We start from the raw sequence: 27,566 nt of genomic DNA on the forward strand, positions 1-27,566 counted from the left end.
TTCTGACACAGTTCTTAACTGTTTTTATTCTTTCTTATCTAAACGTTTTTATCTGAAATTTTTGCTCATCTAAGGTGATAATAACGATGCGTTCCCCAGGGTTTGCTACTGGGACCTCTGTTCTTTTCAATTTACATGCAACTCCACTGGAAGAGATAACACAGCGACATAACCTCAGTTTTTATTTTTATGCCGATGAGACTCAACTTTACTTATCTTTAAACCTGAAGACATGGGTCTTTTAAAGAATCTCAATGGCCGCATTGCCGAAATTAAAACCTGGATGGCACAAAATTTTCTGCGGTTGAATGTGGACAAAACTGATGTAATTATTTTTGGATCAGTTGAGGCTCAAAACAGTGTGGCTCAGAAATTGGAGTCACTGTCTAAGAATGTTTCTACAAACGGCAGAAATCTGCGGGTAATCTTTGATACTGATTTAAATTTGTAGACACGTGTTGTTTCTGGCAAATACACAGATTATACAGGATAACCCCGTCAAATCTAAAAAATGGTAAATGGTGTATACTTATAAGCGCTTTTCTACCTTCTTCAAAGGCCCAAAGCGCTTTACAGTCCCAGTCACCTGCACACACACATTCACACACTGGTGGCGACTCTGCTGCCGAACACTGGCGCCAACCTTCCACCAGAGGAAAGATGGGGTTCATTGTCTTACCCAAGGACACTTTGAGACATGGGTGTGCAAGGCGGGAATTGAACCTGCAATGTTACGATCATGGGTCGACCGCCCTACTGCTGCACCACGGACGCCCTTTAAAAATGTCTTGAGATTGGAATTGACTCTTTTATTTTTTCCTGTTTGGACTATTGTAACACACTCTACACATGCCTTTCACAGCAGTGTGTATAAACTCCAGTTAGTCCAAAATGCTGCCGCCAGACTCCAAACAAAACCAGAATCAGAGATTATATTACTCCAGTTTTAGCCTTTCTGCACTGGCTACCAGTTCATTTTAGAAAAGATTTTAAGATTTCACAAATGCTTTTAAAGCAAGCTGTGGTCTGGCACCTAAATATATAGCTGGTCTCCTCATTCCTTATGTACCTGGTCACAATCTTAGATCTTTGACAAAAGGCTTTTTAACAATCCAGATTGACCAACGGAGACAGGGCCTTTGCTATAAGAGCCCCGACACTCTGGAACAGTCTCCCAGTAGAGATCAGACTCGCTGAGTCTCTAACTGTATTTAAATCTCTTTTAAAAACATACCTCTATAGACGTGCTGTCAATGATTTTACTGGTTCTTAAATTTAAAAGTATGATATTTTTGATTATTAGTTATTTGATTGATTTTAACCGCCATCACTGTTTTGTGCATGCTTTGTTTTCTTTTGTCGTACTATATAGTGTTTTTAATCCTGATCTTTTGTCTTGTGCTAATTGTACAGTACTTTGTAATCTGGATTTTGAAAAGTGCTATATAAATAAAGTTTATTATTATTATTATTATTATTACACAGACACCATGCTCCAGGCCTTGTTTACCTGCATCCCTTCTCAGACACTCTGACATCTCAGGGTTGGATACAATCAGTGACATCTTCATCAGTTTGACTTTCTCACCCTGAAGAAGAACGTCAGCAAGCTTCTCCCTGAGTGAAGAGAAGACATTCTGAAGGATCTGTAGTTGAAGCTCAGCTCCCTCAAAGGAGGCTCTTACCTGACTTTTTGAGCCTGTTTGCTGTTTCCGGTGGTCAGGACCTGCATGTGGTGCTGTGTGAGAACTTCTCTGCAGAGCCCCCGGTTTCCTTTTACATCAATCATCTCATAAAGTCTTGGGTGTTGGTTTTGGAGCTTCTCCTTCAGGTCTCTGTTTTCAGGCTTCGTTAACTCTTTGTGAGCTATCTGGAAGGTGTTGACGGGAGGGATGTGATCTGCGTTCACAGCAGAGCTGCTGTTCTTGTCGGAGATGGAGCCGCTGGTCCTCCGGACACCTTTGATGCTTTAGAAAACAATACATTTGATTGACTCCAAACATCACTGCCAACATCTATTTTGTTAACTACCCAAACTAAATACTAACCAGGGAATAAAAAGAAAGACAGGTAAGATCCCACTGTTGTCACATACATATGACTGTTTTGTTCTCCACATTTGATACCTCTTCTCTTGGTAAGCAGTAAGCTGCAATAACAGCAGCACTTGGATACTATTTTGGTGGTTAAACCCCCAATCCAAACCTTTTATGCTAAGTATCAAAAAAGAAGTAGACACTTAAAAGTCACAGAGCAGCTTTGACTCAAAACATGTTTTTCTGTTCTGGATAAACTCAATCTGTGTTAAGAAATGCAAAAAAAAATCTTGAATGAAACTGTTCCAAAAAGACAAAGAATGTTAGTGACGACTGGAAGGAAAATGTTAGATGATCCAAATGATCATCCATGAACCAAACAGTCAACACGGTTCTCCTGAGTCCAGCATCTTGCTCACGCAAAGGAGACGGACGGACGACGGTCCGAAGCCTCATTTGGAGCGCACACCATGACAAAGCACCTCCCCTGCCTTCAAACATGAAGCTACGAGTCCGGCTGCTCTGCTCAGAGACATGGTTTGTTCGCACGGAGCAGCCGACCGGTCATGTTAACGCTCCAAAGCCTCCTCTGGAGCACCACACTGTCAATACATGATATGAAAGCCAGAGCAGTAGTGACCCACAATCGGAATAAACTGTCTCTATGCACCACGATCAGACATCGGCATAACCATCGGAAAGAAATTTGGATCCAAATGAGTCTGATCGGGGCAGAGTATTCCTAATGGTGTGTTTACATGACGCATTTTTATTCTGATCAGGTGTTCATTCCGATTACTTTTGTCCATGTAACTACAGCTTGTGACTCTGCAACTAGAGAATATTAGAATTCGTGGTAGCAAGTCAAGAACAGCCATCCAGTCTTTCTTAAATATTGTTTAGAATCATTCTCTAAATGGAAGATGCCGTGTCTATACTCTGGAATTTGTTTAGACTTGTCTCTGGCAGTGATCTCCATTGAGACAGAGAGACTTTGAAAACGGAAGAAAGAAAAGGAACACTTCTACAAACTGGTTATCTATGTGTTTCTTCAGAAAGACTGGCACACAGACTTCATTTATAAGTAGAAGTAAGTCATTAATAACAATTTTAGTGAGTTTTTTAAGAGATTTTTTTCTTTGACTTGTATTTGTGTTATAAATAATTGAAGCTGTTAAGAACTGGATATTGTTGATTGTGTAAAAAATAAAACTTAGGTAAAACATAATAGGGGTGGGATTATATAGACTTACTTCCTCCTACTCCCTTTCAAGCAATGAATTCAACTCTTTTTGATGAAAGTAATGGTTTTATTGTGTCATATACTAATAATTTATAGGTCTATTTATGATTAGAATAATTATAAATTAATTCCTACTGTGTGTATTTGGATGTATGCACGTGTAGATCAAGTACACACACATACTCAAAGTATTTAGTCAGAAAAACGTACTCATGGATCTTCCCGACCAGACCGAGGTTGTACGTCTTGATGAGGTTGAGTTCATCTTCAGTTAAATCCTGCACGTCTCTTGTGTTGATCATGTCCATTAGCTGTCTTTTGGCCTCCTGCTGCTTTTTTAGTCCTCCTCCCGCAATGGCATATTTTGAGGACAGTGCAGATGTTTCTTCATAGCCTTTCTGCAGCTTCACAGCAGCTACGTATCTGGACGGGTTCTGCTGAAGCTGAGCAGGAGCAAAGTCAGGGGTTAGCTTCATGACCATCGTCTTCCTAAGCATCTTCATCTGCTACTGCTCCCTCTTCAGGTATTAGATGATAAATATCTTTTTTCTCTTAACAAGTGTGATTTTCCTCCGTTATTAATATTACTGGCTTCAGATCCAGAACCTTTGTTTAGTGACACTGATCATCTATGATCAGATCACTGCAATCCTCAGATCTGACATAAGCACTTAATAAATCTGAACATTCAATAAACCTATTGTGTGTTTTTAATTCATTTCAAGGTTTTTTTCAACTTGTGCATTGTGAGGATTCAAACTTTGGTTTTCCGCTTTATTTTAGCATCTGCTCTGTAGATTAAATTAGTTCAGTTTTGCCCCATAGATTCCAGATGAATCTGCATTTTTACTCCATGAGGACAGTAAAAAGGGTGACTTTTAAACATTCAAGTTTTTCATTTCACACTTTGACCACATTATTTCCATTTTCTGTCATTTTGTTCCTTTTTTTACACATTCTCACAAGTAATGAAACAAGTTAGGATGAAAGATTTAGATCCTGCTGCTTACACGATTGCTCAAATTATCTGATAATTTAGGAAATCAGATGGTCCGTGTGCAAGAAAATGAACTCAGTGAGGAATCCCTGCAGAAAACTTACTGAGGCCTGGACTTTGCCTCGAAGGATCAGTGCCTCCTGTCTGAGGTCTTTGCAGTCTGGTCTGATGGCCTGGGCAACAGCATGATACAGACACTCCTGGTTCTCTGAATGGACTGGTATCACAGAGCCATGTGGACCCACAACTTCAAAATGTCCACTGTAGAGGCTCTGCTCACCATGGATCCTTTTTTTCACCTTTGAGATGAATTCCTCATTCCTATCAAAAAAAATGTTTTTTTGATTCAAAGGAAATAAATCAGTGAAAAATATTTAACTGCAACATGTTCATTCTATGAAATGTTAGCTGTTGCTTCTTAGAATCACTATCGTAAAACTAATAATCTTATAAAGACATAAACATGTGTTCTGACACTAGAAAACTCATATCTGTGCATGCATGGATACAGGTTTAACTGAGACTCTGTTGAACTGATGTTGGCTAACTACCAAAAAACCCCAGATTGATTGTTCGGCTAACCTTTGAAATTTCGGATGTTGGTTTGCGTTTGGGTCGGATTTGTAAAGTCTTTAATTTATATATATATATTTTTTGTATTTGCATTTCTCTGCTGTTTGTGTTTGTTTTGGTTTAACCTATGGAGGTTTAGATTAGCACGTCTAGCAAGATTTTTTATGTGTAAGTGTTATTGTGCATGCTTGTCAGTGTTTTTCTGGCCCTAGGATGGCCTAATAAACTAACCAGGGTGTACTGTGCTTTAGTCCTATGTTATTCGTTCCTATCATTGTGACCATGTTTAGGAATAAGCCAGTATAAAAGATTGATGGATGGATGTAGGAATGTCTGACGTTGGCTTTTGTTTGGATCTATTTGCTGGAGTCTTTGATGACGGTTCATAAATGAATCTAGTTGCTACTGTCTTTGATGTTAGTACATTTTTGCATCTCGCTACTAGAGTCTTTGATGTTGGTTCACATTTGGATATACTATCTTTACAAGAGTCTTTGACCATGGTTTACATTTAGATCTAGTGTATCTGCTGGAATCTTTGATGTTGGTTACTGCTTGGATCTACTGTATCAACTAAAGTCTTTAATGCTTGGTTAAGTTTTGATCTACTGTATCTACTGCAGTCTTTAATGTTGGTATATATTTTGATCCCTCTTCTTGAGTCTTTGGTGTTGGTGCATGCATGCATCTGCCCATTGGAGTCTTTTAAGTATGTGCATGTTTGGTTCTACCTGCTCATGTCTTTGATATTTTTGTTTGGTTCTACCTGCTCGTGTCTTTGACATTTGAGTGTGGTTCTACCTGCTGAATTATTTTATGTTGGTCCATGTTTGCATTGGACTGGTGGAGTCCTTGGCATTTGTGCAGGCTTGGGGTAACTACTGTTGTTTGCGGTATAAATGCAGCCTTTTTATCTAAGCACAGTAATGCTTTTATGCAGTCAGTTTTACTTACTGCTGCTGATTTTCAGGGATCTTTTTTAGTTGAAGCTTGATGTCTCCAGCAGAGCTGTTCTTCCCTGGATAATAATCTTCTGAAACCTTTTTGCCATGCTTGTCCACCACAATCACTCTGATGCCTTTGCCTTGCAGAGCGCCACTCTCAGTGAGCACATGGATGTCCAGAGCCGTAGCAGGGCGGTTAACATTCCCGACTTCCTCAACATAATGATCACAGGTCTTCTTATCAGTCTCAATCGTTGAAGGGCGCTGGATGACTTTGTTCAGCTGATGTTTGTAGTGTTGTGTTTCAAAGAAGCTCTGGGTGTCAGTCCTGCCAAGTAAATTGCTGACAGCAGAACCAGCTACGTGGTTTACTGCATTCATACAGCTGTTGGTCACCAGGGAGGTCATTCGTTTGCCACAAGCCTCAACCAAGGCATCAGAAACAGTAAGTGCTATGATGCTGATGAGTTCATCTTTGAGTCGCCTCACATCTGATAAATGGTGCCATTCATCCAGATCATGCTTGTTCTGTGGTAGATCCTTCATACTGAGCAGGAACTGAGGCACAAATTTGGTGTTGATGACATCCTCAGTGGGAAAGGAGCTAAACATTTCCACAAACATTGTGACGTATTTAGCAGTGTTCAGAATCACCATCACGTTTTTAACTCTCTTTTGGTTCTCTATGTGATGTCTTACAGAACCACAAACATCTGAAAGGGTATTGAGAACCTTTGTAATCCTGGTACAGTCCATCATGAGGTCAGGAATTGTGCTTTTTGTCAGCACATCCACTGACTGGCGTATTTGTTCCTCGCATCCTCTTTCTATTTTGAAGTCACTGAACCCCTGGTCAATGGCCGTCTTTGGTATTGTGGAGCAGATGAAGCTAGTGAGAACATTATCCAGCTGCTCATTGGCTCTGACTAAATACATTGTCTTGTTCATAAAAGCCTTTTTCAGGATCTTTTTGAAAAAATCTGCAAGTGCAGAGTCAGCAACAGAGCTCAGAACATTGATGCAACCTTGCTTGGTCAGCTCCTGGACTGTGTACTTTGTAGCTTGTTTGAAACACTGTTTCACTGTGAATCCAGTGGTATGCTTGGCTCCGGCCATAAGGCCTTTAGCACCGTTGCGCACGGCACCAGCAGCATTTTTAAGTCGGCCAAGACCTCCAAACACCAGAGATACTCCAATGCTAATGGCCTTGGAAACTGCCCACTCTGCCCAGTCAAAACCTCCTTGCATCATGCCTTTGATCCCTTGAATCATGTCTGACACCCCCTCACTGATCAGCCCAAATCCAAACTGACTGGCAGCCCCATATGACAGAGTCAAAACCAAAACACCTGCAGCCACCTGAAGAGCACCAAGACAGAAGCACAGAAAGGCATCAATGGAGAATTCTGGCTTCTTCTTCACATCAAACACAATGCAGAGGCCAAACTCATGAAGGACCATCAACTCTTGCGTGCTAATGAAATCTCTGTTTTTTGCCAGACTGTAGATGCTAGAGTCCTCCACGATTGCCTGACCATTGCTTTTTTCCAGCTCCTCCAGAATTTTCAGAGCATTTTCCATGTGGCCTTTCCAAGTTCTAAAAGCACTCATGCGGGCATTCATTTGACTCTGCAGGTTGCAGTCTTTGTGGTGAGCTACAAAATCCTTTGTTACTGACAAATTGCAAAAAGCCATAGTGTTTGCTGTTTCTGACAAGTACACATCCACTCCTGTGTTTGCTTTCTTCAGAAACCATCTTGCGCTTGATAAGTAGTTTCTCTTTTGCAGGTTGATTGTGATGTAAGCTTGGTTATAAAATGCCACAGCACTGTAGAAAGGATCCCTCTCTGCAGCCCTTTGCCAGTATGTCAATGCTCCATAGTCACTTTCCTTCTTGAGGCGATGCAGGATGGTTCTGCCTTTGGCAATTTTCATGTAGTCATAAAAGTTGGTATTTGTTCCCTGCAGGAGGTGCTCAGCAGTGTTCCGTAAGTCTCTGGTAAGGTCTTCTCTCAATGTGTTGTTGTAGTCAAGCCTGCTGATGTCATCTTCATGGAGAATGAGCCACAATGCCCACGATTCTTTCAAAGCATTGAGCGCAATCTTATAGTCACATTTCTTTTTATGGATCTTAAAACATGCAGGAACATCTTTTATCCTCTTTTGTGTGATGTCACTCCTCTCTTCTGCTGAGTAATTTTTGTCAAAGTCACAGAGAAACTCACAAAACCTAGAAAAGAGATCTTCTTTTATTTCAATTTCTAGCAGCTCATGCTTCTCCATGCCTTCCAACCGCTTGATCTCATGCAGCTCTCTGAGCAGTCTCATGGTCTCCACTGATTGGCCTTGGTAAGCTGGTTCAAGACAGTCTTGGTTGAGGATCAACTGCACCATTCCTGGGTTGCCCTTTCGGGCAGTGCGGCCAAAGATCTGTCTCTCCACTCGTTGACTTGCAGGGAAGTATGTGAGAAGAACTAAGAGTCCCCCACACTCGTTGACCTCCTGCTGAATGTGTATGTCCGTTCCTCGTCCACCGAGGTTTGTGGCAATAATGATGTTTCCCGGACGGAAGTTCTTCTTCTCTATGTTGTGTTTTTCACTGATTGTGTACATGGTGATCTGCTCAGGCTTTATTCTTTGATTATGCATTTCAGTTTGCAGCTCATTTGCAGTCTTCACATCCTCACAAATAATTAATACTACTTGTCCCCTGCCTGCAGCTCTCCAGGCAGATTCATAGATCGCATGGACCCACAAAGTGTTTCCTCCGCTCACTTGAACAGCTGGCAGCTCCAGCAGCTTTTTGTGACGATGAGCTGGAATGATGTAGCTTTCTGTTTTGTATTGTCGTTTGAGAAATGCTTTCTCAGCTTTGCCCCCGAGTGTCCCAGAGACACCAAAGATGCCTTTTCCTTTGAGGTACCTTTTAAAGAAGTGGACATTTGACATGAAATTGGTGACATTGGACAGTTGTGAAATTGCCAGCTGGTGTTTCATCTCTAAGAACTGCTGCAGGCCATCTCCCCAGCGTTTGTTTTTTTCCAGAACTCCACTGGCTTGAAAGTCCAAAGGAATTATTGCATCATGATGAGGACTCTGAACACTGTCAGCTTCAGTTGCTTTGTCAATCATGTACTCTCTTCCCAGAGTCATTTTGATGGCTCTTAGAGCGTTTTCTGCAAAAACTGGCAACTGATTCTCAACATATTCTTTTAAAACAAATGGAATTACAATAAAGCCTTCTGATTTCTCCAGTGAATTTAAGGAGCACTCATCTGAGTATTTTATCTTTGGCTTTAAGTTTCTGAGAGTTGTTTGAATGAGTGATTTCTCAGACAAGATCTCACAGGATCGCCCATGTGGCAGGAGAAGCATGCTGACATTAGAGTCTGTGTCAGAACTTTCTCCAAGAAGTTTGGCTTTGTTGCCGATGAGTGAATAACAGTCAACAACCACATTGTTGCCTTCTTGTGCCACAAGCTCTCCTAGCAGATGATACTGCTCTTCAGTGCCAATCTTGGCCATAATATTTTCAATGGTTTTCCAGTTTCCATCTTCAGAGCTGCCATGCTCTGTTTGTGGTCTTTTGATTGCTTTTTCTAACTGAACCATGTCATCTTGTGAACAAGAGCTTAACATGGCAAGCCGCAACAGAATGTCATCTTCTGATATTGATCCAGTCACAGCCTGTTTCACAGCTTTGTGAAAGTGCTGGATTCTGGTTGTCCACCAGATGTCTCCGGTTTCAAAGATCTCAATTTGTCGGCAGTTTGACACCATGGCCCAGATACCTGCCAGGACTTGTTCTAGATGCCTCAGTCCACTGGCTTGGTGAGAAAGGAAAGTCACTTGAACTCCACTGTCCAGTGTCATGTAGTCTACTTCATCCACTATCACGCATTCACACTTCCTCTGCCCTCGAGTGGTTGTCTTCTCAAAGTCCTGCCTCAGAATATCTGCTGCGAAGGTGCTAACAGTACCATAAACCACTCTCATTGAGTATGCACATTTCAGCAAGTCTTCATGGTTCTCTGAAGATTTTTTGCCTTCAAATTGTGGGGGCACAGTGGAGGAAGTCACTCCAAACATACTGTATAACTTCCCCCACTCTTCCTGATCACGAATTGCTAGCAAAGGAGAACTTGTTACAATGTCCACAGCTGTCCCCTGAAGTGCTTGAATAGTGGCAAACATGGCTAAAATACAAGTTTTGCCCTCTCCAGTCCCAATTTCTAAGAGACACCCTCCCTTTGACTGAATCTGTGGCAGTATCAGTAACAACAGTGAGGTCAGCTGAGTCAGTCTGGGGAAGTAGCCTTGAACTTTTTCACCTTTTTCATTGAAGAATGCAGTGCATTTTTTGACAGCCAAAGACAACACAAACAGGACTCTTTTTAGAGTATCAGGATCAGGATTGGACAAATCCAGGGACTGTATCATTTTTCTTCCATCTTCAATCATACTTTTGTTGATGTCTGAATCTCTAAGTCCGGCCAACTTTGCTTCCACATATTTAAGAATGTCTTCCAGTTCTGACAGAGTCTGCTCTGGATAGTTATTTTCTCGCATTTCACTCAGGATGGTGTCTATGTCTTTATCCATCTCATTCAGTATAATGTGTTTCATGTACTTTGCTGGATCTACGTAATTAAGTGAAGAGAGAGTCAGAATGCAGTTTACCCTGTAGGTGCACGCTTTTTGGAGGGTCTGTTTGACTATTTCTTGACTCATGGTCAAGGCTTTCCTTGTGAAAAGTTTGATTTCTTTTGGTGTCCAGATGTTATTGAACAGGATCAGACTCAGAATGTCCCTTGTAGCTTGAGGCAGCTGTGAAGTTAGATCAAGGACATTGACCAATACCTTCCTGGCTAGTGTTGGATTCGTGTCATAAAGCTGATCTTGTAAGTTGAAGAGGAATTCAATCTTTTGGTCCTGTCCGAATTTAGATGTATCCTCATATTCAGTCCTCTCATTAAGGGTGACCATTATTACCGCTTCCAAGATGTTAAACTTCTCAGTGAGAGACAGGTCCACATATCCAGTTGCCTGGTCCATGGTCCACAGTGAGCTGATGGATATTTGATGTCTTTCAAAGTGGTTTAATGCCAGCACATTTTGAAGGGTCTTCATCCGGTCTTCCAGGTTGTCAAAGATCCTTTCACTCTCTGTGATTTGGTACTCAGACAAGAGGCCTGTCAATCTGTCACTGACGTCATGGAGCTACATAAAGACATTAAAAAGAAAGAGAATATGAAGTTAACATCAGTTTGTGAGCTTCGAGACTACTTTTAGAGGAAAATATACAATGTATTTACTGACATGTCACAAAATGTCGGACTTTTGATGTTTTACTTTTTACAAAAGACAAGTATAAGCCATAGATCTGTTAGCAAGAATGAGTGATGTGCATGAGGCCATTTCAATTACATTTTTAAATTTTGGATGTTAACTTAACGAACACAGTATTTTGTTGTTTTTATATGCATAATAAAAATTCTACTTTCAAAAGTGTACTTGACCTGCATGTGTTTCCATATATTCTGCTATTTGAACCACTTTAGAGCAATGTCACGATAGCTAACAACATTGAAAAACAATCCATGTCCCAAAGCATCAGCAAGTAGTAAAATATATACAAAGTACTTCAAAACATTCCTTCTTCCTGATGTTCCCACTTTTATGGGAACGTCATATATATATATATATATATATATATATATATATATATATATACATACATACATATACATACATACATACACACACATATATATATACACACACACCTACCTCATTTGTGAGGTGTGACAATGAAGGTTTAAAGCAGGGGTGTCCAAACTACGGCCCGCGGGCGAACTGCGGCCCGCGGGTCTGTTTTTATTGGCCCGCAGCAAATTTGGAAAATATAATTGAATATGGCCCGCTTGAGCTGAACTCTGTTGCACTTCTCAGTTTCAACACTAGATGGAATCGGTCACAGAAAGGTGCTTCTCCACTAAAAGAAAAAAATGCAAAGACGAATATTTACGAGTCACCAGGCATCGCAGCACTGAAGAAACGCAAGATAGCAAGTGAATGTAGAAGATTTCAAACACGGTGGGAAAATGAATATTTCTTAGTGCTTCTCAAATAGTGGGGCGAGCCCGAAGCGATGCCAGGGGCGCCGCGCGGTAGTGGCGGTTTTAGGCACAGGTCATACGGGCAATTGTCCGGTGCGCAAATTTAACGTGGGGGCGGCGGTGGTGACAGCGGCTCAGTGCTTGGAAATATATCTGGTCCACTATTGGGTTCCTATTGTCTGTTTTATTTGAGTTTTTAACAGCATGAAGCTCTGTCTGCCAGGTGAATCGGGGCAAGCACACCACTGCTGGCGCTGCCTGTTCCGCAACACCAGGATCACCGCGTGCCTTTAGATTCCTCAGCTCATGCTAATAATGTCATTCTTTATGAACTATTGTAGACATTTTAATGACGTCTTTATTTTCCATCTAGAGATAGACACAGAGAGTGAACCTAAAAGGTGAAAATGCATTATGAACTAAGGAAAAAGTATTCAAAAGAACTTGTTTTGTTTTGGAATTTATTAGTTCATAGCTGCATATTTTGTCACAGAGTGTAATTGTAGAATGAAGTTTTTTAAATTGTAGAATGAAGCTTTTTAAATTGTGTGCGTTAAATGTTAAAGTTGTCCTCGTTGGTCACCCATAAGCCCTTTTTTTTGGTCTATTTTTCTGAGAAAACAGTCGACTCTTTATAATCTACAAAATCGTGCACTCTGCCAGTCAACCACACTAACGGCTACGTATGTAAAGATCTGCTGGCTTCAGCTGCCCAATAAGCCCGTTCTGAACTGCCTGGTTGGAATGAGGTTTCATTGTCTGAGTGATATTTCATTTTGACGTGCGCTTGTTTAATGTGGCAGAGATCAGCATCACTGCTCCCACTGAGAGCAATGTTCTTCACATTATAGGTGAGTTACAAATACACAGTAATCATGTGTCAATATGTCACCTCCTGTGTGCGGCCCGGACCTTTGCTCATTTATCTGTATTTGGCCCTCACCAAAAAAACTTTGGACACCCCTGGTTTAAAGAATAAAAATCACAAAAAAACATTTTGGGAATCAACAGCTGTTAGCATTATGTCCTTTATTTTAGTTTGCTATTTTGGTTGTTTTATTGGTTTATGTGTTGTTCTGCTCTCAGGCTTGTTTTTCTTGCTGCTACAGCCTCACCTGGTTTCATGTGATAATTATCAAAAGAAAATTATCAAATGTCTTCATTTGTGTCAGTTGTTCAAGTGTGGTGTTTTCTTTTCATTTCTTTCATTCTTTTCATTCTTCACACAGGTCTTACATCACCAGTTCTTGACAACTTCAACAACAAAGCACTTTCTCTAGCTTACCAATTCTAAAAGATAATTGTCTGTTTTGTGATGAACAGGACCAAAAATCCACTCAACGGATCCATTGGAAAGAAATAGTAAGAATACCCAATAAAGGTAAGTGCAATAGGAAGCCTTGTTTCTGACAGCGTCTGAAACCCCTTAACAAAACTCAAGACATGAAACTAGCTGGTGGTGATCTTTCACAAGTATCAAGGAAGACAGAAATCTGGCATTAAACAAGTGCCCAACGCTAATAAAAAGAAACTTCATGGATCTTTTCAGATTCGGAATGGCTGAGTCTTTCTGATTATGGTGATCATCAGCAGCTAGGACAGGGACACCTGGGAAGCAAGCAGGGTAGTATTTCTGAAGAAAAAGGGTTGGATCAGTTTTCTAGTAACATAAAAGAAACCAATCCACTCTGTTTGTCAACTCTGACTGCCATATACTTACTTCATTGTGGTCAACAGGGGTTGCATGTTCATCCAAGAGCTGGTGGATAACCTGGGTGTGTTCCTGTTCCTGTTCCTGAGATTTAAGGATCTGTCTCTCTTGAAGCCTCTCCTGGGCCCTGTAGAGGTTTCTTCTGGTTGCCTTGTTTTCCTTCTCAATCTGTTCATGGATCCTACGCAGTCGCTCAAACTCCATCAGTTGCCTTTCCTCTTCTTCTTGCCTCCTCAACTTCTCCAGTCTTTCCCATTCTCGTCTTTCCCGCTCTAGTCTTACTTGCTCTTGTCTTTCCTGCTCTAGTCTTTCCTGCTCTAGTCTTTTCCTCTCCAGTCTTACCCATTCTTGTATTTCCTGCTCTAGTCTTTCCTGCTCTAGTCTTTTTCTCTCCAGTCTTACCCATTCTTGTATTTCCCGCTCTAGTCTTTCTTGCTCTCGTCTTTTCTGCTCTAGTCTTTCCCATTCTCGTCTTTCCCGCTCTAGTCTTTTCCTCTCCAGTCTCTCCCATTCTCGTCTTGCCTGCTCTAGTGTTTCCCTCTCCTGTCTTTCCCATTCTCGTCTTTTCCTCTCCAGTCTTTCCTGCTCTCGTCTTTTCCTTTCCAGTCTTTCCCATTCTCGTCTTTCCTGCTCTAGTCTTTCCTGCTCTTGTCTTTCCCTCTCCTGTCTTTCCTGCTCTAGTCTTTCCCGTTCTTGTCTTTCTCTTTCCTTTCTTTCTTGTTCAAGTGCTTCCTTTTCTTTCTTTTCTTGCTCTTCTCTTTGCTGTTGTCTTTGCTTTTCTTTTTTTTCCTCTTCAATTCGGCCTGCAAGACAAACAATGCAAGTGGAGATAGCCCGTGTCAGTTTTGTGTAACCAGTAAAGATTACGCTGCAAATGTAAAACAATTGTTAAAATAGAAAAACATGCAACTATAAAAGAAATAAAAAATGTCATTGCAAGATTTGACGGATCAATGAAGGGGAGTGCTATGAAGATCTTTGATTTTCTGTCATTTGTCTATTGTGTTACTTTCCGGGTTTGCTTGGATTGCGAATTGTCCTACAGAAACTAAAGAAAGTCTTAAATCTTGAGCTAAAAAGAAAAACAACCTTTCTACTTTCTGAATCACTAGGTTTGCTTGCTAAGCCACTCTTTTTGTGGAAGTCGTCTGGTCCTCTCTCTACTCACTGTCACTTTTTTGTGAACTAGTAAGTTAAGCATTGAATATAGTTTCATCCTCCTCTTCCATCTTCTCCTTCTCAAAGAGATGTTTGTCTTTAGCTTTGCTAGCTCAGGGGTTTTTATTTAGCCGTCGTTACAACTGCTTTCAGAAGGTAGCAAACTATCTAGGATATGTTACCAAGCGAAAAGTATTGACATGCATCAAGTGTGAGTCACAGACGGGTGCGGAGGAGAGAATCCAATAGATTTTCCAAATAAACTGTCTTCATAATCAGATGATAAATAACATTGAAATAATGTCAGTTTTGTATTTTTTTTCTCTTCGACCCAGTACCAAGTGATCCATGGACCAGTATCGGTCTGCTGCCCAAGGGTCAGTGTTTACTGGACCATCTAAACTGGCCTTGTCAGAACTTAGACATCTATCAAAGGTTCCTTTCTTTTCTTTCTTTGCTCACCATTTCATCCATGAATGTTGTTGATGAATGTCTGAAAAACTTTCAAACACAGAATTGTGTGTTTCTGTGTAAAACTTGTGTCTTTTCTCTCTTCCAAGTCTGGAAAGCTCTGGAGGTTTATGGATACCCCAAATGGGTCTTCACTAAAGCACAAGAGCAACCCACCACCGGCAACAAGGAGGAACCAGATTCAAGAGGGAAAAACACTGTCATCCCATATGTGGCTGGGTTATCAGAGAAACTGAAAGGATCTTCCACAACCACAACATCCAAGTCAACTTCAAAGCAGGGAACACCTTGAGGGAAAGACTGGACCACCCGAAAGACAAAACACCCAGAAACAACCAGAGCGACATGGTGTTTGCCGTTAAGTGTAGTCAGGAATCTAGCAACTTGTACATTGGGGAAACTAAGCAGCACGGCTAAGGAGACACGGCTTCTAACAAAAAGGGATGGAATATCAAACAAATTGTGTAATATTTTTTAAAGTTATTTTTTACTGTTTTCGCTATGTGGACATGTTAAATACACTACACCAAAAGCATTCATTTTTATTATATTACTACAATAAAAATTACAACAATGTTAAGCTAGGTAATGTTTCGCGTCACATCCGGTAAGAAGAGTATTCCATTTCCGTTATCAGCTGCTTGCTTTTGTAAATTTTTTCTCCTTCTGTTTGAATTTGCTGGCCGGCAAGTGCAAAAGCTTAATGGAAAGGGAATAACAGAAGTTATGCAAAAAACTTTACCTCGCTAAACAGTGTTGTAATTTTTTATTCTAGTAATACCATTTTACAAAAAGAGGCTTTTGGACTGTCTCATGTATTTAAAATGTCCACATAAAAAACAGTAATAAATAAATGTAAAAATCATACACAATAAGTTTTATATTACATCACTTCCAGGAGTCAGGACATTCCTTTACTGTTGGAAGCCACGTCTCCATTTTCGTTGCTGTGTTTTCTGGATTCGTTCATTTGTACCGAGATTGTTTTTGTGATTTGGTATTTGGTAATTTGGACCCGGATTTTGTGTTTCAGGACTTTGTAATTTGTTCCGGGATTTGCTGTTGTGTTTCGTGATTTGCTGTTGTGTTTCAGTATTTGTTCATTTGTTTCGGGATTTGTTGTAGGTTGCATCTTAAATTTAAATGTGTCTTCCACCTCTCCATAAAATCCTCTCCAGGTAACACTGATGGTTTGAGAGAGGAGTCAAGGAAGACATCATTTTAAATTTATAAAATCCCTCACTGAAGAGAGGGGCTGGACTCAAACATAAACTTTCATCCATTTCCAATCCTGTTTTGAAATCACTGCAAAAACAAACTCAGCATGACAACATTGTACAGAGATGAAACCCAGAGCAGGTGATAAAACTTAGGGACACCAGGGTCAACCACTCGGTTGTTAGAGGACTTTGTTGTCAATGAAAGGACTGAAACTTTTGTAAGGGGGACATATATCTCTAGTTCAACACCAGTTAGACAGAACTGAAAAAGTCGCTCGGATGAGAGGCAAAAACATCTTCAACCAGTAATAATGTCCAGTTGAATTCTGCACTGCTTGCTGGCGATTAACTGGACCAGCTGTTGTGAAGGTAAACAGGGGTTCAGTTATATTTTTATGCTCTTTTGATTATGCATCTACTTGATACCATAAATATGCATGAATATTCTATTGTGAAATATGCTTGCTTGCTGCTGAGTGAACAGTGAAACCTGCATGCAGTACCAGATGACATGTGCAGAGGTCAGCAGCAGGCCTGTCTGTGATTTCTGGTCTTTGTTTTCTTTTTAGTGTTTATGGAACAGAGACACCTGCAGAATGCAGACTAGACTTACATCCTTGACTGGCGCAAAAATACCTTGCACTTACAGACACAGAGTCTAATGACGCATTTTACATGTTGCTTTGTCTGACAATAACGATGGAACCTGCCTTGGTAGTGTTTTTTTTCACTCTCCCCTTTTCAAAAGGTTTGAAATGTCATGCAGACTTCTTGTGTGAATTTCTTTTTTAATTTCCCAACTGCACATTACATTTTGGGTGTCCTGAACCATATGGATCTGCGAAGGCCACACCGGGCCGCAACAGTGTGTTCATTCAATCAGAATGTGGAGACATCTGATTGAGCTAATCAGCAGCTAGCAGGGCTTGGAGAACCACAGTCAGGGTGGTAGATATTGAGGACAAGGAATGAGCTGCCCTGCCTTATAACTTCTCATCTTTTCTGTTTCAGATGGGAGATTTGAAACATTATCTTGAAATTTCTTTATGAATGCCTTACTTCTGTATATCATTTCATAGCTTTGGTAAGGGATAAGGTATATGGGGACTTAAATGAGAAACATTATGGAGCTCAGTTCCAATTTGCTGGATATTCCTGACAAGGATAAAATACACTGGTACATTAGAGTCAATGAAAATGATCAAAGAACACCCACATTCATCTCTTTTATACTTACCAAAGTTGGGGCAGCTGTCATTAATAACAACATGGTCGGTCAGCAGATGGAAGTGCTTGCGGTCATCACTTTCTCTGATAGTGAATTCGTTACGAAAATCAATGATGGGGATACTTCTGAGGTCCCAGCTGGAATGACCCTCATATCGTAAGTAGACCCTGGGTTTCACCGGACCAAACAGCAAATCTACAACCATTATGACACCAGCAAAGAAGCTTTCATCTAACTCAAGAGTTGAATGTCCTGTCACCTTCTGACCAACCTGAAGAAAAGAGCAGAATAGGAGTAGAATTAAATATGGGATCACTCTGAAAAAACGTTCGTGATGATTTCTCTCTTACCTCATGTTCCATTGAGGAACAGTACCAGGTGTAAGGTGTCGCATTTTTTATCAATATCATCTTAGTGGTTCTTCCTCTGCAAGAAGAGAAGTCAGGCTCTGTTCACACTTTTAAAAGGATTTTAATTCTGTTGCTTGAAGGCATCAAAACCGACAGTTTTTAATAATGAGAACAGGGTTGTTGTTGTTTTTTATAGAGTTAAGGGCTTTCAGGGGACACCACATCAAGCTCAAAATAAGAAAGGAAAGCAGTGATCATGTGATGGTGGGAGTCTTCGTCATTATCAAAGCAGGAATCTACTGTCTTCATTGCATTGAACACTATGACCATTCTGTTGAAATTCAGAAAGATGTGGCGTGTGCAGTTCTTGTGTTTGTTACAACTTCACCAACAAAAATCTAAAGTTCTGAAAAGAAACCCAGTTCTACGCACAGGCTCAGGACAACTAACGAGAAAAAAAATCTAAATAAATGAACTGATACAATAACAAATCCAGTGATTCAACTTTCCTACGTAGTGTGCCTGAATCACCACATTTATAGCATTACTATGGAGTTAATTCAGTCTCAATAATCAGAAATGCACACAACCGGTTTTACAAATGCACACGCTCCGATTCACAAATGTCATTTTATGCAAACGTGAAAAATAAATTCGGAAATACACACCCTGTGTTTCACAAACACACAGATTGTGTTTCACAAATGCACACTAAATGTTTTACAAATGCACAATAAGTGTTTCTCACAAATGTGCACACTGTGTTTCACAAAAAACATTTTAGAAATTCACAATAAATGTATCAAAAATGCACAGTAAGTGCTTCACAAACATGATTTTTAGGTACACATGTGATGTGAACTCACAGATCATTCGAATTGCAGAATGTGCATTCAAAATCCCGTTCTCATTTGTGAATCTCCCCGTGTGTGTGAGAGATTTTTCTACGGTGAATATTGAGACTCATCTGACGGAGCGGGTCGACTAATCTCACCATTGGCTAGTGAATCTGTCAATCAAACTCATCGGCAAAGCAGGCGGGTTCGCTTTTAGCCAATCGAATGGCCCCTTACACTTTCTCTACGCTTTCTGCGGGTGGCAAAAGCCCCGCCCTTTTTTGATTCTGGACCAGTCGGTCGTTAGCGTGTTAGCCTTAGCATGGCTTGTCGGTTTATTGCCTTCGGTTGTCAAAAATTACTGGCTTGTGCAACTTTTCAGTGGACCTGGAAGCAAGGCAACAGTGGTTGAATGCAGTTGACATTGAATCCATCGAACTCTGTACTGGTCATTAGATTTAAAATGAATGTTTCACTCGGGATTGTTTGTACGTTATTCTCTTAGCTTTCATGCTAGCGTCATTTCAACACTCAGACACGGTTTTGATCATATGAAGGTGGAGGAGAAAAATCTTCAACTTCCACAGGTTTTGTGGAGAAACTGGCATCACTTTGCTCCGTACCACGCAGTGGGACTACATTACCTCAAGTTCATCTCACTGTCAATCACAGATACCCAATACACCTCCCCTGCTCAGCCCGAAGTCACTTTGCTTGACCTTAATTTTATTTTTTTAATAACTCAAATGTCATTGATTTTATATTGTAACCATATACATATACACCTCTTGGCCAGGTCACCCTTGCAAAAGAGATCCTCATCTCTCTGGGTTTTATAACTGGTTAAATACTACACAACAAAAGATGGTCATAGAACAACAAAGTGCAAACATTCACCCTTTATTGCAGAGTAAAATTCAATGAAAACATGGACAGATTAAAACATCAAAATTTAAGCAAATGTGGGATCTCTACTGATTTGAATTTTATTTAAACTGGAACTAATTTTCATAACTTCCTTACATACAATGAAGTCCCTTGAACAATACAGCAGTATTGATTTGAACTTTGTCTTACTCCCCTCAGTCTCTCTTCTTCTGTATGAAATTATGTCGCCTAAATTAAGTTCTAAACACACTGGACAGTAAATATATAGGTCCACTCCCAAACGGTCTGAATTCCACAATGGATTGATGTCGTCTTGCAGTTCCAACATTTGTGGACCCAAAAGAGGACTGTCCCATACCGGGACATTGATCCCAGGATGAGGTTCAGCCATGGATCCACTCTCCTCCCATTCAATCTCTGGAACCAGCATACCCTGACAAAAAAAAAAAGATACTGTTTATGAACAGCACTGTTTTTTTTGTGTTTTAGATTATGTAGGAACAGTGACCGACTAATAATAACTTATATTGTTGCTGGCAGGCAGACCTCATATCTCCATAACTGTTTATAATTTGCAAATAAGTGAACCTTAACAAAGTAGTGACATTAGTACATCTGATGGCTCATAAGGCCATGCATTGTGATGCATTTTGAACTTGCAGATGTGCTATTCTTCCTACAAACAAACAATTTAGGGAAATTGTTTGCACCACACAACAATAATCCTTTTCATTCATTTTCGATGAAAATTCACTGTAGTCATTATGATTTCATGATACTCTTCTTGATACTTTCCACTTTAGTCAAACTGCACACAAATCAGTTGTCCAGTACAGTGAGATTAAATAAAGCATTTACCCGGGGATCAGAAACAGGGTTCTGGGTCAAGCCCAACTGCCACAGCTGATTTGGTGTCATGCTTTGCTCCGTCCTGATTGGATGGCTGTCCCACGCGTCACTAAAGACATCCAAACTGGCCTGAATGCGTGGTAGAAAAATGTAATGGCAGCAGAATACGTGATGTGACTGATATTGAGCAAGTCTTGGTCCTCAGGAGAGTGCAGGATGTTGTAATATAAACCAGTAACACTCACGAAGACATCACACCAGAGGGGCTCAATCCTGTATTTGGAAAAAAGCAAAAAGAAATATTATATTGTCAGATTTATTTTTAATACATCATTCACTTTTATGTATCAGGGCTCCAGACTAACTTTTTTCACTAGGAGCATAGTGGCCCCTAACTGAAAATTTTAGGGGCACAACCAGAAAATTTAGGGGCGCATACCGTAAATCAACATTCTAACCAAATCTACTAATTTCCACTGTATTACAAATAAATACTTTAATAATAGATGCAGAAATTACAATGTGCTGTTTCTAATTCAGTGACATATTTTATTCTGCACTTTTGAAGATGTAACATGAAGGTAAACTGACATCACCATCGCTGTCACGACAGTACAACTAAGTAAAAATAGTAAAAAAAATACCATACATTTAGAATAAAAAAAGTTTTTAGTAACAAGTGATTACCGTAGTAACCTTTCGTAATTTCACAGTTTCAAACAATACTTAAATGTATGTAAATATTAGAGGATGGAAATTCATGTTGGTGACACCAAATAGGTTTAGCCAAGATGCACAATAAGCGTGTTTGAGATCACCCAGATGGACGTAACGCTGCACAGATCACCTGGTGTGTGACGTATATTTTTGTTTTTGCTCTAACATCACCTGTCAATCAAAACAAAAATATCACCAGAAAGGGGTGAGAGCAAGACACCAATCAGAGCGAACGCAGCTGGAAATTTAGTATTGAACTGACTAAAAGCTGCCCTACAGACTACAAAACAATGCATTATGGGACATGCGTCCTGATGGGTTTTTTGTAGTTCACTGATCAATTAAAATAATTTAAAATACCAACTGATTAAAAAAAGGCTACATCCATTACAAAACATTAAAATAATCATAAAAGATGTAATATCACAGCTCATACTTAGGGGGAGAGGCATATTAAAACGAAATTGAATGTTAAGGACAACTCCTAATTCCTGGTCTCTTTCAGTCTCGCTGCAGCTTCGACTTCATGCGAGTTTGAGACCCCTGCTGTAGACTCTGTCACTAGTACACTAGCTGCAGGTCGGAAGAACGAATCAATAGTTCACTTGCTCATAGCTCAGACGCACATATCAGGTTGTGATGATATTTGTCTCCGTTTCCTTCCCACGGATGTTTACGTGCGCTCGATTATCTCTAGGCCCCGCCCCTCCACATATTTTAGCCACTTGCAGTGACTTTCCCTATTCTTCTCAGACGCATTGGCCGCCTCAGGCATCACTCAATGAAACGCGAGTGTGTGCTCGCGTGTGCTCGCGTGTGCTCGCGTGCGCTCGCGTGTGCTTCAGTCTCATGAGTATTCGCGTGAGTGTGTGTGTCTGCCTGCGTGCGTGTGTGTGCTCGCGTCTCATTGATGATTTCATCTCTCATTTCATCGATCCTTGACGTGCTCCTTTCATGTTTAATGTATAAAAAATACGGAGGGTGGAGGAGGCAAATTTACTGGTAGCACATGTGCGACTGGATGTAAAATTCAGTCGCACACTCTCAAATTTTGGTCGCAAAATGCGACCAAATGGACGCAGTCTGGAGCCCTGTGTATATATTAAAGCTTCTAAAACTAGGTTCAACTCACCGTTGATTGTGTGTACACTTTTCCCACAATGAAGCCGTTTGTGTCAGTTCTACGTACTGTGAGCATTAACTCGGCTATGCCCACATTTTCTCCTCCGTGATCTCCTCTCACCCTGACAATAACATGAAAATCATGTCTCAAACACATAATTACAAATGCATCGCCAATACGGTACACATCGGTTTAAAATGTAATGTTCTTATGTATGATGCCAATAAGTAGAATTTCTAGGTTAAAAAATTGCAGGAGTGGGTTACATGTATCACTGGGGAAAAAATGAGGTGAGAGAGACTGTTAAGGGGGGGTAAAATGTTATTCATGAGGGGAAAGAGTTTTAGAGTTGCCTTTGTTTATGGAGAGGAGTCTAAAAAAAGTAATTTTATTTTTGTACAAATAACCAAGTACTTATACTGCCTGATATGTGAATAAAATATTTCTTTATGAATGACATGAATACCTCAGAGGAAAGCCATAAACGTTCACAGCGTCACTGAAGAAGGCCAAGTGGGTGTCTGCACAGTTGTTGTCTGCTATCTTCAGGTACAGGATCTATGGAATACAAGTACAAATACTTTCAACTGACAGATGTTTACGGCGGCAAAAATGCTAAATTCCCAATTGACAGGTAAAACAGTAATACAATAGGATGATAAAATATGAAATAGAATAGAATAGAAGGGTATTTAATAATCCCTGAGGAATTTTTTTTAAAATGGCCATCTTAAAAAAACACATAAACACACATGCATTACAAATAGAAATATCACAAAATAAAAAGATTGATAAAAAAAGGTAAATAATTGGAAAATCAGTGGGTAAAATTAAAAGAAATTACTTGTAAGATGCCCTGCCAGAGAGTTGTATTGCCTGATGGCACGAGGAACAAAAGATTGTCACGCTGTCACGCTTCAGTAATTCCTAGAGAATAAATAAAAACACAACAAACATGGATTAGATCATTTAGCTGTCTGATCTTAAATTACATAATTTTCAAATATATGAAAGGGGAATTTTTTTAAAACACTCTTGCTATGATTACTTGAGCTTGTAGTAAAGAACAGCTTTAAAAAAAATCAGAGACAAGACACTGATCACAGGAAGCCTGTGTGTAATACTTACAGTAACTTCTACTCTAATCACTGTTGACAGCTGATTTCTCCCATCCACCCTTTCTGTGACTACTTATCGACTACAAAACAGCCTAAAAACATAATGTTTGGGATTCTTGTCATTACGTCATTGGAAGTAAAGATACGGGGATTTTAGTGGCTGTCACTCTGACACAATCTCACAGGGCTTTTCAGCACAATACGGGTTCTAACGTTAGAAACTTAATGAGGCTTCTTTCATTCAACAGTGGATTCATGTATGTTATATTTAAAAAATGCCGTTTTCATGAATGTCATATGAATTAACTTTGTTGCACAGTCCACCCCGTCTTAAAGTCTGGGTTGTGAAAATGCTGTGTCTAACTTTAACCCGGATCGCGTTTACATAAAGGCAGCACATGGAACAACTAGCTAGTTAGCATAGCATAGCATCAGTGTTTAAACAAATCGCCGTCTCCAAATCAATACTTTTTATTAAACTTTCTTTGCTGCTGTAAACCCGGCATGCTTTTCCCCTTAGTTCTATCTGAATCATGTTAAGAACCTACAGATCATTGGCTATAGACGCTAGCTGAACTTCACTCACACTCACAGGCAGCCACAACTTGCACAGGCTAAGCAAAACAAAGCTAAGCTAATTTGCGGTGGGGGTACTCTGCAAACGACTCGGCTGCAGTGTTCATAAAGCATTCACACATGTCACTTGGCTAAGGAGAACGCTTCAACTTAGTATTCAATAACATTACAGGACGTACAACGAGGGAATGATCAAATAAATGCATTACTTACGGGCTGAGACTGATCCCGTTCAGAAGACCTCTCCGCCATGTTTGCCGCCCGCGTCCTTTCAACTGCTGTGCTGAACAGCTCCCTCCCTCGTCACTTTGAAAGTGAGGAGTGTAAGGGGCCATTCGATTGGTTAAAAGCGAACCCGCCTGCTTTGCCGATGAGTTTGATTGACAGATTCACTAGCCAATGGTGACATTAGTTGACCCGCTCCGTCAGATGAGTCTCAATATTCACCGTAGAAAAATCTCTCACACACACGGGGAGATTCACAAACGAGAACGGGATTTTGAATGCACAGTCTGCAGTTCGAATGATCTGTGAGTTCACATCACATGTGTACCTAAAAATCATGTTTGTGAAGCACTTACTGTGCATTTTTGATACATTTATTGTGAATTTCTAAAATGTTTTTGTGAAACACAGTGTGCACATTTGTGAGAAACACTTATTGTGCATTTGTAAAACATTTAGTGTGCATGTGTGAAACACAATCTGTGTGTTTGTGAAACACAGGGTGTGTATTTCCGAATTTATTTTTCACGTTTGCATAAAATGACATTTGTGAATCGGAGCGTGTGCATTTGTAAAACCGGTTGTGTGCATTTCTGATTATTGAGACTGAATTAACTCCATACATTACTGCCAACTGTTTACATACACAAATAAGTCATAAATGATCAGTATTGTAGCTCACTCTTTATAAAGCAGTAGTCAACATATTCTCCTTTTAAACTCATATGATTTCAATAGTTTAAAGACAGTTTTAACCAACTGACATTAATGCCAACATCTATCCGCCCAGCACACATTCTCTTACCTTACCACTGACCTCTGTCTCACAATTATTTGCACAAGGTATTAATTGGTCCATGTAGCAAAATATAATTCTGCAACAATCACAGGTGCAATGTCTTTGAGTGTTAAATATGTGTCTAAATAGCTCGTAACTTTCTTTAAACATGTCCTCCATCAAGGGAAAAAGGCTGCAAAAACCTGTAAAAAACTTGGGGTGTTGGAAAAAATCATTTTGCCGATATATCGGGACAGTTCATTTTGCGATATTTGTATCGAATCAGTCAGGACGACATTTTATTAATTAATTTATTAGCGTCTGACTCTTGTTTTCTACTTCAACTTCCGACCGCTAGTTGGCAGCAGAGCACACGGAGCCTCTTAGAATATCTCAGTGAAGCAACTTGTTTAGTTGTTATGAGATATGAACAACTTAGTTTTTACTGAGAATGGATACTAAACCGAAACTCTGTGCCATGTTACTGCCAGTATGTTAAAAACACAGATTCCAGGGCTTTTTAGCAGCTCAGATAAGAATGAGTGAAGCAGTGCAGCTTCACAGTGACTAATGCACGTAGCAACAGGCAAAATGCCATCAGCAAAAAGGCCAAAGTTTTTGCAGAAACGCACAGCAATAGATTCTAGTTTACCGACCTGATGGATCAGAGTGATGTCACACTTTGAAAAAAGGCCAACATCACGTCAATGACCGGTGAAATACATGTTTACTTCCGTGTGTGAGACAGCGTGGCTGCAACGCGGCAGTGCAGACTGTCACGTAAAAAAATCATCTTAACCCCATTAAAGCAACTTTCCTTCATCCTGTCTTGCTGCCTCATCATGAGACTTTATTGTTCCTGGAAAGAATTAGTGTTTTTTTCCTTTCTTTTTGATGCACCATTCAGGCTTCGGACCCGTGAAAAGCACTGGAGAAGCTACGTTAAGCAATGTTGAAAATAAACAGCACTTTATTTCCTTAATCACAATTTCATTCTATTTTTTTTGTTACACTAGAAAATATTTTGTTGTGGAAAACAGACAATGTTGACTGTTCACTTTAAATATTTTAAGTTACCAAAATAAAAGCACTAGGAATTTGCTTGGGTTAAAGCAACTTGTTAAGAAACAGTTGCAGTGCTAAGCATTGTGATCATTAAATAAACGGAATTTTAAAATTTTATCACAATAAAAGACTTATGTAAACATAGTTAAACGTAGTTATATTGAGTTGTTTCTAAGTTCTACTTTTTAAAAAAAGAAACAGAATGTTCTTGTAAAATATCGGAATACGTGTCATATCGCCAGACTCTTGCCAATACACACCCCTATTAAAAACACACATTTAAAAAAACACACAGTGGGTCATTAAGTTTCAGCCTCTTAGTCCTCAGTGTTGGTTTTTCGCTCATTCATCCTAAGCCATCCTGCTTTGCCGACACTGAGGTCTGCTTGGAATTTGAATTTTTTTTTCTCTGCCTTTGATTGTTATTTAGGACTGCAGTTTTTCCCCTCTTGTGAGAAGTTTTTGTTTTTTTCTTGATACTCTTAGTGTTGTCTTTGTGTTAAATAATTCTTAGTGCGTTCCCGAGTCAAAGCCTAATTTCTCTTTGCAACTGGGTTCTAGTTATTTGTTCCCTCACTTCCTCATCTGTATATGCCATTGTTTACATACTGCACGACATTCAAACGCTGTTTAAACATTAAAACCAACCAGAGCTGCGACAAATCTAACTTTATGTCTTACTTTGAAAACCTACATGAAAGCCAAAATTCCACGTGTCAATGTAGCTGTAACTTAGCGCAGTTACTCACAGCAGTAATGCCTGAGCTACTCCCCAGATCCTGGATCTTCTTTGGTTAAGCGCAGCTCTTCCTCTGACAGCTGCCGGCTGCTATTGGCTGCATTTTGAGGAGGGGGTGGGCTTTGTGCACCCACGTGCATTCATGGAAAGCACAATCTTGGGTCACACATAAAGCTGGAAGCTTGTGACCTCTATGCTCAGATGTAAGCTGTGGACGGACAAAGGAATACATTTAGTCATATAGTATAAATGTTTCTGTGTGAGTATGTGTGTGTGTGTGTGTGGGGGGGGGGGTGTTAAAACGTCCTTCTAACCGTCCGTGGCTGGTTTTTTCACCCAAGCTCGGGTCCTGGGAGCTTGAGGGTCCTGCACAGTATCTTAGCTGTTCCTAGCACTGCGCTTTTCTGAGAGGTCTAAGGTCTCTCCAGGGATCTGCTGTAGGCGCTCCTCCAGCTTGGGGGTTACTGCCCGGCACCGGCGTCAACCGCCTCACCATCACTGTGTAGAAATGCTGCTTGAGCATAAAACGTGTCTTTGATGGCCAGAGCTCAGTTCTTTTCGCCACTTTTTTTGGCATGATACTTTTTGCTTGCCGTAGCTCA

General features: G+C 40.2%; 2 protein-coding genes across 11 annotated transcripts in view; both read right to left on the reverse strand.

Annotated features, from left to right (window-relative positions):
• LOC105355678 (uncharacterized) overlaps positions 1 to 27,566 on the reverse strand; it is a 35,843-nt gene that overhangs the window by 1,380 nt on the left and 6,897 nt on the right. The window contains exons 2-9 of the mRNA XM_078930517.1: positions 18,051 to 18,126; positions 17,710 to 17,971; positions 13,633 to 14,426; positions 5,804 to 11,013; positions 4,381 to 4,597; positions 3,490 to 3,722; positions 1,686 to 1,967; positions 1,511 to 1,617 (exon numbers count right to left, since the gene is read on the reverse strand). Coding sequence (XP_078786643.1) covers positions 1,511 to 1,617; positions 1,686 to 1,967; positions 3,490 to 3,722; positions 4,381 to 4,597; positions 5,804 to 11,013; positions 13,633 to 14,426; positions 17,710 to 17,971; positions 18,051 to 18,110 — 7,165 coding nt within the window. The 5' untranslated portion in view covers positions 18,111 to 18,126. The remainder of the gene's footprint in view (positions 1 to 1,510; positions 1,618 to 1,685; positions 1,968 to 3,489; positions 3,723 to 4,380; positions 4,598 to 5,803; positions 11,014 to 13,632; positions 14,427 to 17,709; positions 17,972 to 18,050; positions 18,127 to 27,566) is intronic.
• On the reverse strand, positions 19,771 to 24,951 carry LOC144983622 (uncharacterized). 10 transcript variants are annotated; one of them, XR_013647349.1, is made up of 7 exons: positions 24,371 to 24,762; positions 23,592 to 23,673; positions 23,308 to 23,390; positions 22,930 to 23,006; positions 22,473 to 22,584; positions 20,633 to 20,896; positions 19,771 to 20,207 (listed from the first exon to the last, which is right to left on the reverse strand). XR_013647349.1 is itself a non-coding variant. In XM_078930521.1 (6 exons), the coding sequence occupies exons 1-4, from the start codon at positions 24,407 to 24,409 to the stop codon at positions 20,891 to 20,893; spliced, it is 249 nt and encodes an 82-aa protein (XP_078786647.1). In that variant the 5' UTR covers positions 24,410 to 24,951; the 3' UTR covers positions 19,771 to 20,207; positions 20,633 to 20,752; positions 20,869 to 20,890. The 10 variants fall into 10 exon arrangements, 3 of the variants coding, with proteins under 3 accessions (XP_078786647.1, XP_078786646.1, XP_078786645.1); XR_013647348.1 differs by having other exon boundaries at positions 22,930 to 23,021; positions 23,592 to 24,759; XR_013647346.1 differs by lacking the exon at positions 23,592 to 23,673 and having other exon boundaries at positions 22,930 to 23,021; positions 24,371 to 24,753.

This window comes from Oryzias latipes, chromosome 14 (assembly GCF_053564925.1).
Source record: "Oryzias latipes strain Hd-rR chromosome 14, Olatipes_Hd-rR_3.1".
Taxonomy (NCBI): Eukaryota; Metazoa; Chordata; class Actinopteri; order Beloniformes; family Adrianichthyidae; genus Oryzias; species Oryzias latipes.